The sequence below is a fragment of the Neurospora tetrasperma genome (assembly GCF_000213175.1).
Source record: "Neurospora tetrasperma FGSC 2508 unplaced genomic scaffold NEUTE1scaffold_81, whole genome shotgun sequence".
Taxonomy (NCBI): Eukaryota; Fungi; Ascomycota; class Sordariomycetes; order Sordariales; family Sordariaceae; genus Neurospora; species Neurospora tetrasperma.
The window spans coordinates 1464387-1476652 of NW_009799179.1; the positions used below are offsets into that span (position 1 = coordinate 1464387).

Sequence of the window (12266 nt, forward strand, 5' to 3'; positions counted from 1 at the left end):
ACCACTAAACCACTGGCGCTTCGTGTTGTTGGTGAACTAATTTGTCAATAATAGATCTATATAAGTAGAAACAAGAAAAAGACAGAAAGAACCTGGAGATGCAAACGCCAGACAACCCTCGACCGTGACCGCTAGGTTCGAGGGTCTACAGGATACAGCACACAGCAGCAGGGAGGCGGTCCCTGCATGTATCTATCTATGTACGTACGTGTGTGTGTGCACGACTTGTATTTGGAGAGTACTGCGGTAGCACTCAGACAAGATCAAAGTATTTGAAGTGAGTGAATGGAAGCAGCACAATGTGCAGTAGATCAGCTTATAAAAGGTTCGTAGGTGGTTGAATGATCACAATCTCAGAGGTAGTCGATTCATGTCGTTGTGTACCGACTGGCAGATGTAAAATCAATGGATGTTCAATTTTCTGTGGACTGGCTTGGAAGCGTAGTAGTAGGTCCTGCCGCTGGTAGGTGTGCTCGGTATTACATGCCCGCGTGGAGGAGGTTGATATGTAGGTAGTGTTGTTAGAACCAGAACCAAGATGGGTACCTAGGTGTACAGAAGGGAAATAAGAGTACAGTCGTTCGACTTGACCCTGATCGATGTACGGGAGACCAGCAAAGCATTTCTGGGGAACTAGGGTAGTTGCCCATGTTATGGCATATCCTAATGCAGAATGCATCTTGACGGGAAACGCTTCATTCGCGGCCTTCCATCCTGTGTGTTGTCCTGCTTTCAATTCCCGGTTTTCTTCCTCTTGAAAAGGTCTACGGCTTAAGCCCTTTGCACCGATTCTGGTAAGAACTCGGCTTGAGGACTCGGGACCAGGACGACGAGGACGGGGAAGAACCGCCTGAAGAAGAAGAGGAGCAAAATCAGGACCGTGATTATGTCCCTACCGACTTGGACCAGACCGTGCAGCCCGATCATGAAACTCAACAGGCACACCAGGCACAAGCAAGCAATCATCAAGTCTACTCTACAGTCGTCTACTCTAACACCATCTATGCCGTCCGGATGACGCCCTTTCAGTTCCACCTTCAATCAGACAGCGATAAGCCACCCGGCCAGATTATATGTACCATGGGAGTAAGCGAACAAACGCCCAAGTAATCTATGTAGAAGTCGATAAAACAAAGCAAGATCTGCCGTGAAGCCGGCAAGATGTAGAATGCAAAGAATGCCACCAGACAATCCGAGAGACCGAAAACGAAAACCCTGCTCACATATGATGCAGCGTGAAGACGGAAGCAACAACCCAGCCCGAGGTGGGCTTCCGAAAGGTATATCCTCCAGTCAGAGCTGATCATTATCCGAGTAAATCAATCACCTCTTCTTCCGCTTAATAAACGGATCAACAGGCGCCTTCTTCTTCACTATCGGCGGCGGTCTCTGTTGTTGTTGTTGTTGTTGTTGTTGCGGTTGTTGTTGCTGCTGCTGCTGGTAACCTGTACCACTACCACCCAGTCTGCTTGGTCCAGTTGGAGGACCGGGTCGAGAAGGACCAGCAGGTGGTTGTCGCTGTTGCTGATGGGCCGGATACGGAGGGAGGTTGTAGCCCCTGGGCCCCTTGGGGGCTCTGCTGGCGATGGGGTCGATGTGTTGCTGTGATAGGGAAAATGTTAGTCAATCTGGGCTCATCATACGTTGCTGCTGCTTGTTCCGGTATAGGATACTACGTACCTTCTTGCCAGGTTGATCACCCCCTCCTCCCTCATACGGCCTCTTCTTTACCCTCGGCGTGAAAGTCGTCTCCTGAATGACCGGCAAACCTTCCCTGTACTGTGTTGGCTGCGGCTGCTGCGGGGCAGGCGAACTTCCGAACCCGTTCCCGGTATGACTTGGAGTATTGCGTCCGGAAGGAGGTCTGGACGAACCCATCGCACTGCTGCCGCCGACAGCAGCAGCCGGAGGAGAAGACCCCCTAAATGACGATCGATCCCCCATTTGCACATCGCTATCCTCGTCCTTCACCTCGACCACCTCCCGCTTGATACCGCTTGGCGTACTTTCCCTGGTGTTATCAGTGCTAGTAATCGCCAGAGCCTCGAACGCCGCAGCAGACAGCTGTGGCCCCGCCTGGCTTAGCATTCCCATGATATTTCCCGTGGTATACCTATCGCGCCGCTTAGAATCCTCAATGAGCTTCGCCCAGAACTCACCCTGCATGAGAGCGCGGGAGTCACCGAGAATCCACAGTGAAGACCGCGCACGCGTGAGACCGACGTTCATACGACGGATATCCGTCATGAAACCAATACCACCTGTGGGGCTGGCACGAACGCATGAGAAAATAATGATCTCGCACTCTCGTCCTTGGAAGGCATCAGTGGTATTGAACTCGATTTCGTCCGTGATGGTATCGCCGAAGCGCTGGGCAAACTGAGACCGCAGCCGGTACAGCTGGGCCTTGTAAGGAGTAATGATACCAATCTTGCCCTTGAGGTCGACATTGCCGTAATCGGCCTTGAAACGGCGATAAAGTTGCATGGCGACCTTGAGTTCTTCTTCGTTGACCAGTGACTGATTCTTTGGTCCCCGCTCCTGCGAACCGCGGACGTCGAAGAAGCGGTACGGACCAAGCAAGGTACTGCGGTGCCAGGGCTGGAGGCGCGACTTGGCCATGTCGTCACCGTCTTGTAGGAGGCCTTCGTAAAAGGCGGCTCTGGGGAAGGAGCTGATTTCAGGATGCATACGATACTGGGTGTCGAGGAGATGTACGTCCTTCTCGTGATTCTTCTGCATGCGGACGAACAAACTCTGGTCGTAGCCGTACCGTGCAGCAGACTGCGAGAGAACGGTAGGTGGTAACTGCTTAGGATCACCGACAAGAATGCACTTGGAGCATCCGTACTTCAAGGGAATGAGCGCACTGAGCTCCACACACTGCGCCGCCTCATCGATGATGACCGTCTCAAACTCTACGTTCAAGTTCTTGAACATCTCGTGACCGCTACCGCTGAGAGTGGCGCACAGCACCTGAGCCTTGTCCAGAATCTCCTGCTGGACCTGTCGGCGTTTGATTTCGGTCTCTCTGGCAAATGTGTTGCCGCTAGCTTTATCCGCATCGATGCGCGCTCCGATGTGCGCCTGGCGCCGCTTGAGTTCGTCGAACTCCCGCTGATATTTGTTGACCAGCTGCCTGTCGTCAATCGTGCGCGCTGCTTCCAGTTGAGGTCTGAGTTCGGCAATCTTCTGCTTGATCTCGCCCGCTTCTTGGTGCAGCTTCTCCCGGTCAGTTGGGCCTTCATCCTTGTTCAACTGAGCCTCCAGTTTCGCCTTGACCAGCTCATCAAGCGTGACATCCTTCACTGCGCTGTTGATGGCATCACTGCGACCGAGACGGACCACCTCAATTTGGTGAGTTGTTCCGTTCTGGGTCTTGACGCCATTCTTCAAGCGCAACACCAGTTCGTCCACAGCGGCGTTACTGGGCGCGCAAACAAGCAGCTTCTTTGCTGGAGCATTGTTCTTCGCAGCTCCGAGTCCCGGACGCCCAATGGCCACCCCAGCGGAAGGGTTTTTGAGCACGCCGGTCAGAAGACAGCCAACCATTGCCACAATGGTCTTAGTTTTACCGGTACCTGGAGGACCCTGGATAAGGGTGAACCCATCGTTCTCCTTGGCGTTCAGGATCGCCTTCGCTTGACCTGGGTTAAGATTCCAGTTTTTCATGGTGTTCTTGATGTTCTCCTCGCCAAAAGACAGCATAGGAGACGGTTCAGCCCTCAATACCTCGTCCATAAGATCATAGTATTGTAAACTTTCCAGGGCGGCATACTCGCGTTCAATGGTCGTCATGTTGGTGATCTTGACAACGGTAAACTCGGAGCCAGGCAATAGTGCAGGTAGAATTTGGTTACCTTTGGCATTCAGGCGGTAGACGACCTCCACATTGTCCTTTTTGTAAGTTGTCTTCCAGATACGCGAAAGACAGTGTAGTTCTTCAGGTTCTTGAAGCGGGTTTTGGCCCTTGGAAATGATGACAATATCTCCTTCAGACAATTGACGGTCTTTGTTGATTGCAACTGGAACCGACGCCGTAACTTCCATGAACTTGTCGACTGTCATGCGACTAAGGACCTTGATGCCAAAGGGCTTGGACGTGGTTTCGTCCTTGGCTGTGACAAATGAGCGCCAGGCTTCATTGATGAGCAACGGAAAGAAGGTTTGCTTGTAGCTGACCGGGTCCTGGTAGGTATCCGAGACGTGATCACAACGGTACCCGTTCGGCGGATCGTTACCTTCGTGGAAGATGTCCCACTCCAAGATGGCCTGGTGCAACACATCCATAGGGGGAATGAGGCGAGCGCGCATATCCTTGGCGGACCGCTCGATCTTGACCTTCTTCACCGGTCCGCGCATCTTCTCAGCCAACAACCGATGGGCGCGACGCTCGGCCTCAGTCATATTCTTCTTTCCAGCGGCATGGAGTGTGATCAACTCGTCATCGTCAGACTCATCTTCGTCTTCCGATGATGAACCAACCATGATCTCGTCCTTCAGCACTGGGGCGTGGTCTTTGCCACGAACTCCAGCAACACCAGCCAGACCTGAGCCTTCTCCCTGGACCAGCTTTGGTGGCGCACGCAGAGCCTTTGCCCGCGCGATGGCCTCAGCATCTCGCTTAGCCTTGGCTTCTCGCTCAAGCCGCCTAGCCTCCTTGATCTTGTCGGCAGCCTTTGAGTCGATTTTGGGAGGAGCCTTGGCTGGAGCCTCAGCCTTCATCGTCTCCAACAGAGCATTCTTCCGCCTCTCAGTGGCCTTCTCAAAGGCAGGCGTAAGCGAAGCAATGTGGTCTTTGAGTGATGCCTTTGAGAAATCGAGCTTTGCCTGTTTCATGACCGGCTTGACCTCTTGCTTCACAGGCTTTCCACCAACGAACTGCGCTTCGATGGCAGCATCGTCCCCGAGCGCCTTGAGTAGCTCGATCCGTTGCTCGTTGGTGAGATTCGTCTTTATGGGGTAGTCCGTCCGCCCATCAGTCATCTTCCTCTTCTTCAGCATATTGTTGAGATAGGCGACTGTTTTTGGCGGAAGATCCATACCGTTGTCTTGCAGACGCTTGATCAGCTTCTTGGTGATTTCGATAATACCGGCGATAAGATATTTATCGCGGAGTTGCAACATGTCCACCAAGGGAAGCGAATGTATTCTCGGCGGCTCCAGGACCAACTTCATGCCCTCTGAGCCGTCGTCACCGTTTGTCGCCGAGATGCTTTGAGGACTGCTAAGTGCCGAAGCCATGAGACCGTCTTGGGCGAGGAGCTTCTCTGCAAGTTCCATCACATCACGACAAAAGTCCTCCATGACCTTCTTGTCCACCTTCACGTGCCAGAGCCTCATGGATCCGAACGAGTGGCCGACGGCTCTCCATTCGCAATCCCACCATCCCTTAACGATAGCATGTTCCGCAGGGGTCAGGGTCTTGCGTCTGAGTTGACCTACGGACGGATCACTTAAGCTATTGAGCACGAATTCACAGCATTTCAACAAGTGTTGCATGTGACTCCACGGATTATTGGAGTCTTTGGCGTTGGTGATATGGTTTACGGCACCAGTGAATGCCTCCAGGAACTGGCTGAAGTACTCCTCAAGCATCTTGTTCACGGCCTCAGATGGCGTCATCTCACCTGTGATGGCTTTGATCAACTCGAAGCCAGCTTCGCGAATGGCTTCCTCACCGTGTATTAGAGTCGCCACGATGGGCTGGATGGTGTTACTCTGCGGATCCGAGCAGAAACTGTCAAGATCAGCCGGGTTGAAGTCAGACAGACGGCCTAACATTTTGCCAATTGCCGCCGTTTGCTGTTGAAAGCGTCTGTTGAATTTTGCATGCTCGTTCTTGAGCTGGTCTTTCCGCTTGGGGATAAACCGTTCGATACTCCTGAGAGGCATCGTAGCTCTCAACATGGCCTTGGCGAGATCTGTTTGTCCGTTCCAGATGAGCTCCAGGAATGACTCCCACAATGCGCCAGAGTCCCTGTTTACGGCATCTTGAACAGGCTTCTCCTTAACGAAAGCGTCCCACTCCATCAACGTCGCCTTCGCGTCCAATGCCAGGGCAGACTGTATGATAGTTATAGCAGCCTGTGAGAGGCCAACGTTGTACTTGTCCGCGGCCTTGAGTCTGGTCGCGTCAATGATGACTTCCTTATACTGAATCACTCTATTGAGTAACTGGTTGACCATGATAAGAGATGTTCCTGTATCAAAGGATGGAAGGCTGAGGTAGCCGTCCAAGCATTCTCTCAAGGTCACCAGACCAGCAAGGATACAAGTGGCCTTCGCTTCTGGGGCTGCGCCTGGGTCGACCCGGAGAGTTTCGAAAAGATGCCGAAGAAGAGTTTCGCAAACGTCTGACCGCCGCGCTAACGGAAGGGAACGGATAAAGGCCCTGACCCATTCTGCCAACGCTGGTATTAGTTGACCATTGTCATCCTGGTCCTCGACCATCATGTCCGGCTCAAGAGACTGGTTTAAGAAGGGCCGAAAAGCCGGGCTCTTGAAAATTTCCTCCACAATCATACTGGGGGTGACTTGGTCATAGGCATCCCAAAAAGCCTTTGACGAACGCTCCATCAGTGTCCGAAGTGCTTTCAGTATCATGCTCAAAGCAGGGACGTTATTGGTGCCGAGGTTTTCGAGAGCAAGGAAGTAGACATTCGGTTGTACTTCCATGCCGCGGAGGTTTTCCAAAATACTCTTTTCGCTCATAGCTCGCAAAATGAGGAGGAATCCGCTCCAAAAGCGACACAGCCGCGCCGGGGGCTGTATCCCCCTATGGCCGAGTATATGGGACTTGAGGCCGCTTCTGACAGCCCATTCCCACTCCTCATCGGTGAGGCTCTCGGGCAGCATCCGTTGCCATTGTGCCTCTGCAAACGCCCTGTGCACCGGATACTCTTCGAAAAGGAAGTATGTCATGGTCGGAATTGCGCCTCCCACCATCTTCAGCGGCTTCTTAGGCTGGACATGTTCGAATACGTAATTGAATATCTCTAGATTTGCTTTGTTGGTGTTCAAGTATGCCATGCAGCAGAGCGATTCGAACAAGGCGAGACACGGCCAAAGTTCGATTCTAACGAGCTTCGTAGTCGGCATGGGACCGTCCCTCTCGAGGATGAATTTGGCTCTCTTGAGGCCGCGCGTGATGCGCTCTTCGTCGAAGGCTTCGAGGTTTTTCTGTAGATTCCGCAAGAGCTCGGCGTTGTCTCGGGAAGTGTATCTGTATTAAGTCGGATTAGCTGGGGTCACCAGGCCTAGGGTGGATCAAGTAGGTATTTGCGAATACGCACTGATCAATGGCTCTGATGAATTGCTGGCGTGTCCTATGCCATGTCCTGGCACATTGGTCACATTTTGTGAGAAAGAAGTTGACACGCTCTTTCCACTCGTTGATCCATTTGCCAGCCTCTGGCATCACCAACAGAAGCGAAAGGCCGTAGGTAATTCTACGTCTTTCGAACCCGTCAACAATTCGCTTTTGCTTTTCTGCCACCGTTGTCCCGTTCGCATCGGGGAGGTCTGGCAACGCGTAGTCCGTATCGTCATCGTCGCTGAGCAAAGGGCAAATTGGGTGTGCGTCTGGAGGAAACTCTTCAAAGGCTTGATGCATCTCCATCATAGCCATCTGGACGTCTGCGGTCCCCAGCTCTGGGTACTCCATTTTGTCTGACATCTCGGCGGTCGATTCGAGAACGTAATGGCTTCTGGTGGTTGTCTAGGCTGACGGAGCTGCCGGAGCTGGGAGGGCGAAGTAGGTCGGCGCTTCGATGGTCCCAAGAAGCAACCTTCAGCGCAAAACAGACGGAATGGTTTAGAGAAGCTTTTGCATCGGCAAAAAGCTTTCGTCGAGGTGAGTGACAGATATGCTAGAGCAACAACTTCTGCGGTAAAGGAATGACAAGAATAGTTGAAGCAAGATGCTCCAGGCAACCGAGGACGAGCAGTGATGCTTTGTCGTCGGAGGGCAAAGGCCGAGATGGCGATGGATGTGCGGGTATCTTTTGCGCCCACAGACCAAGGGTTGGAGGAAAATTGAATACCAATAGGACAGAAGAGAAATCCGCGCTCGTGGGGTTTTATGTTCCAGGCCAGTGAAGGAGTCTGACCCCGTTCTTCTTTCACCAAGCAATCGCCCGGTGAAGGTTCTCCTGTTGTATGTTGGAGTTGACGGTGCGGCTGTCAGACGGGAGCTTCCTCTGACATGCCAGAGCCACTGCAGCGTCCAGTGCCTGGGAAAGGAAGAGGAACGCTGTAACGAAACCGTGGTTCTGTTGTTGCGCGTCAATCCAGAAGGAACCGCGTCAGACCTAAAGTGCGTGGGGCCGCTAAAAGTTGCAGGGGTGTGGGGGCAGAAGGGCGCGGCAGGCAGGTGCGATGGTCAGAAACAGGCAGCTGCTCAGCAGCTGTTGCCAGTAGCCAGATGGAAGGCTCTTAGGTATGGTACGGATTCGCCCAACTCCCCGTCTCTTCCATGAATCACCGAATCCTCGAACATTGAGGTGATTCGCAATCGAGTACTTACTTGGAGCTGTCAATGACGACAACATTTTATGACCAGAATGGGTACAAGTATGTTCTTTTGTTAATTACATGCTTTCTATCAGTGCATCACTGGGGACGTGGACATCAGATGAAACTGTGGGAGGGGATCTAGACTCAAAAGGCCCAGGAAGCTTTCATCCGTCACAACAGTACCAAGAGGGTCCCAAGTTATGGCATGCAAAAGAGTCAGACTGAAAATTATTGCTGTCGGAAAGAAATCAACTACTTCCGAATCGACTCTTTCCGGCGTTCCCTGTCTATCCATCTCGATGGTCTCCTCCCTTCCCCCGGTCCAGCAGGTGTTCCAACGGGCATTCGGGTGCCTCCCTCCACTCCTTCGTACCAGGCCTTGTCGCCTTTCGACATTTGAAGCATTGTTGTCCATGACGGATAAAAAGCTGGTGTAAGCCATACTTGAGGTGATCCGGCACTTTCACGTCGCAGTGTCTGAAGCAGTCCTCGGCATTTGCTTTCTCCGGCACCCAGCCGAGCCAGCGACAGAACCGGTGGACATGCGTGTCAACTGCAAAGCAGGGCATGCGAAGACAAAAGAGTGTAACACAGGCGGCACTCTTGATGCCAATCCCGGGATACTGGACAAGCTTGGCCATGGCCTCGTCTTTGGTGACGGTGTGCATGTGGTCTAGGTTCAACGTCTCTGGGAAGGCGACTTCTCGCTTGCCGCCCGTTCCATTGTTCTCCATTGCCAGCTGCGCCATCTCCAACGCAACCATGTCGAGGATCAGCTTGATATGCTTGGCTTTCTGGTTTCCGTTCCCCGAAACCTTGATAGCCTGCGCCAGCTTTTCCTCTGGCTCGCTGGCAACCTTTTCCCAGTTGATGCTCCCCACGCCTGAGCCGTGTTCTCGTAAACCGTACTCTTGAGCTACGTTCCTGATCGCTCGGTCCGCCATGGCCATCAGTGTGTTGCCGCTAATCAGCGTCCGGAGGAGGGCGTCCAAAACGCAAGGTACCTCGCCACATCCGGCCTTCTCCAAAGATGCTTTGGGCATTTCCTTGGGTTGCTCTACCTTCCCATGCATGGCTGCCAAGATGCGATACACATCCTCGCATGCTTCAGAGGTAGGGGCCTGACGATTGGGATAGGGCGAGAACCCTGGCGTGAGCCCCATGGGATTATTTCGGCCCCTTCTCACTGGCATTCTGTAGTCAGGGCTGTCGCGGTCCACGGTGGCTATTTTTGTGGCGGTGACCTTGGCTGCCTTCTTGCTGGTCTTGACAATAATCTGTCCATTGCCGCTATCGAGGTTTTTGTCGGTTTCTGTATTTGGTCTCTTGGAAGACGACCTGGTAACCCGTCGATCCCGTTCAGTGTGTTCCTCGTCTTTGTCGTCGTCGTTGGGGGTGTTCACCTCAACAGTGTTATCCAGAGAAGTGTCCATGGTGTTCTCTACAGCTTCTGTCGCAGCTGCATTTTCCGTCCAATCCTTGATGATGGCGGTCTGAACCTTGGTCCGGCGTTCAGTCACACTCCGGGTATGATGTCCCGACATATCAACAGGTGTAGTCACTTGTAGGGGCCCTGTACCGATCGGCGTCTTCTGCGCCTTCACATCCTCGGTCCGAGTCTTTGTAGTTTCGAGCGAAGTTTGACTCTGGCGTTTGGCCATACTTCGCGTTAAATACACCGGCGTATTGGAAGAACTGCTCAGCGAATCTGCTGTCTCTGGAGTTGTTCCAGGGGTTGGCAAAACGCCCATGTCAGGAGGCAAGACATTCCGACTACCTATGTAGTCAACTAATTAGCAGGCTGAAATCGAGAGCAAAGAAGTAAGCGAACCTTTGAGAGGATGCGCCGGCGTGGCATGTCCCCGCTTCCGTTTTCCTCTCGTCCAAGATTCAGCCTCAACCGAAGCTACGATAGTCGCAGATACATGATCTGGAACAATGATCGGATTCTGGAGGGGGTTCGCAACCACGATGTGTTCCTCGGTGTTTACTTTGAGCCTCTTGGCGGCTGAACGGGTTTGGATTCTCATCGCAGCAATCGACGCAAAGTTGCTTTGTGAGTAGTGTTCCACTTACTGGCTAGGAAACCAAAAAAATGATTGTGTGCGTATACACTATAGTTAGAGCGATCGCTTGAGGAGGAGCGAACAATGGGCGTAGGATGTGAACAGGGGGATGCACGTTAAAGTAGCGGACAACTCTCTCCAAGTGGCAAAAAGGAAGCTGTCGGATGAGCGTGCATGAACAATGTCTCATCGGCACTGTGACATCAAGAGTTCATGTGTAATCCGGTGTTTATTCATGACTGAATGACTGCTAACTATGACAAGGGCTTGGTAATGGGAAAAAAAGAAGGCATTGGCTGGGTATTTTTACAATGATCATGAGCAGTTCTTAAGGAGTACTAGTGTACTTGCTCTCGTTTTACTTTTACAGACTGAAACACCGCACGATGTTAGCAGAAATTCAACAACGCGAGGTGTGATACATCGAGGTATGAGATATCCAAAGATTCAGATAACATTTTTCTCCGCAGCAGAATGCTAGGCAGTCAAGGTTTTGATAATTGTCAAAACATCATGGAAAGGGAGGGAGGTGATGATGAAAAAAGATATTGGTAGCTCACCTTCAGTATGGATGCCTTGGCTTCAAAAGGCTGTTCTCAGCTGCATGTCTTTGGCAGCGCAATACATACATGTATTGTTGTTTGTATATCCAAACATCAGAGTTTAAAGTTGAGTCCAGGAGAGGGAAAATGGGAATGAAGATGAACGACAGAAGCAAGTTCAGGTTTGCGAAAATTGAACGTGAGAGTGGGGGCGCGATCGGTGGGGCCGGCACCGGGATGTTCCGAGGCGGAATTACCTACGACATTTGGCTTGGTCCTGATTTACCCCTAACCCTCGCCAGCGTGGGCATGGATCAGGGCATCGCCTTCTTGGCAGTCTCGCAACTCCAAGCCCGTATCAAAAACCAGTCGCTGTCGGTCTCAAAGAACGAAGTGCACCTTGGTCGATTGCTACGATGATCCTGAGCCATGCTGAGAAGCGTGCAGAGAGAATCCGCAGTCACCAAGCTATGGGTCAACAGCTGGCGAAAATGACCTCAAGGCCTGAGCGAAAGTGCCGATGATTCACCTCCAACTCACCCAAGATCTCCTTTGAGTCCCAGAGAGAAACATGATGGCTCGTTCTAAGAATGTAGCCGCGGAGGTATCCATTGACTTTCTGTATTCTTTAAGGGTGAAATATCTCCCACACCCCCATAACCTTTGACTTTGTTTGGTACGCTTAGTCTTTTAGGTATTCGCTGCCAACATAGATCGCATCACTTCTCAATATGAGCGCCTTCCATCCGATATTCTGTTTGCAAACAGCCCAGCCGTGAGGCCATCGGGTTAAATTACGATTGCTGTGGCGACGGGAAATAAATCTCGTCTTCTGATTCATCCCTTCGTCAAGGTTTTCTGCCTGATGGAGCGACTTGCGTTTGTATCTCAGATTCTTTGCGTGTTGCTCCATCCATCTCGGCGTCTATAAATCTGGGCTGTCCTCGACTCTTTCTAGATTTCAGACAAAGCAGGTGTCACTGTCACTCACTCTTCTTGCGTGAGCCTGTTTCTTGTGTGAAATCCCTTCTCGTTCCAACATCTTGATGACATTCAGTCCTTGCTCACCCTGCACCTTTTCTATCATACTGCGATTGTACGGTAGGACGGATATTTATTGCGCCGTCTAGAGGGTCGGATT

The 12266-nt window shown here is 52.0% G+C and overlaps 3 protein-coding genes across 3 annotated transcripts; 1 reads left to right on the top strand and 2 right to left on the bottom strand.

The window, feature by feature from the left end:
* Positions 1-1188: 1188 nt before the first annotated feature.
* Positions 1189-7666, bottom strand: NEUTE1DRAFT_70677 (uncharacterized protein; the record flags this gene model as incomplete). The annotated part of the gene is made up of 3 exons (XM_009857054.1): positions 1189-1602; positions 1681-7225; positions 7296-7666. 3 exons carry the CDS (start codon positions 7664-7666, stop codon positions 1324-1326), a joined length of 6195 nt encoding a protein of 2064 aa, XP_009855356.1.
* Positions 7667-8804: 1138 nt separating this feature from the next.
* NEUTE1DRAFT_89368 (uncharacterized protein) lies at positions 8805-9962 on the bottom strand (the record flags this gene model as incomplete). Its single annotated transcript, XM_009857056.1, has 1 exon — positions 8805-9962. One exon carries the CDS (start codon positions 9948-9950, stop codon positions 8805-8807), a length of 1146 nt encoding a protein of 381 aa, XP_009855358.1.
* A 1322-nt stretch (positions 9963-11284) lies between these two features.
* On the top strand, positions 11285-11633 carry NEUTE1DRAFT_141640 (uncharacterized protein; the record flags this gene model as incomplete). Its single annotated transcript, XM_009857057.1, has 2 exons — positions 11285-11499; positions 11573-11633. The coding sequence occupies 2 exons, from the start codon at positions 11285-11287 to the stop codon at positions 11631-11633; spliced, it is 276 nt and encodes a 91-aa protein (XP_009855359.1).
* Positions 11634-12266: the final 633 nt, after the last annotated feature.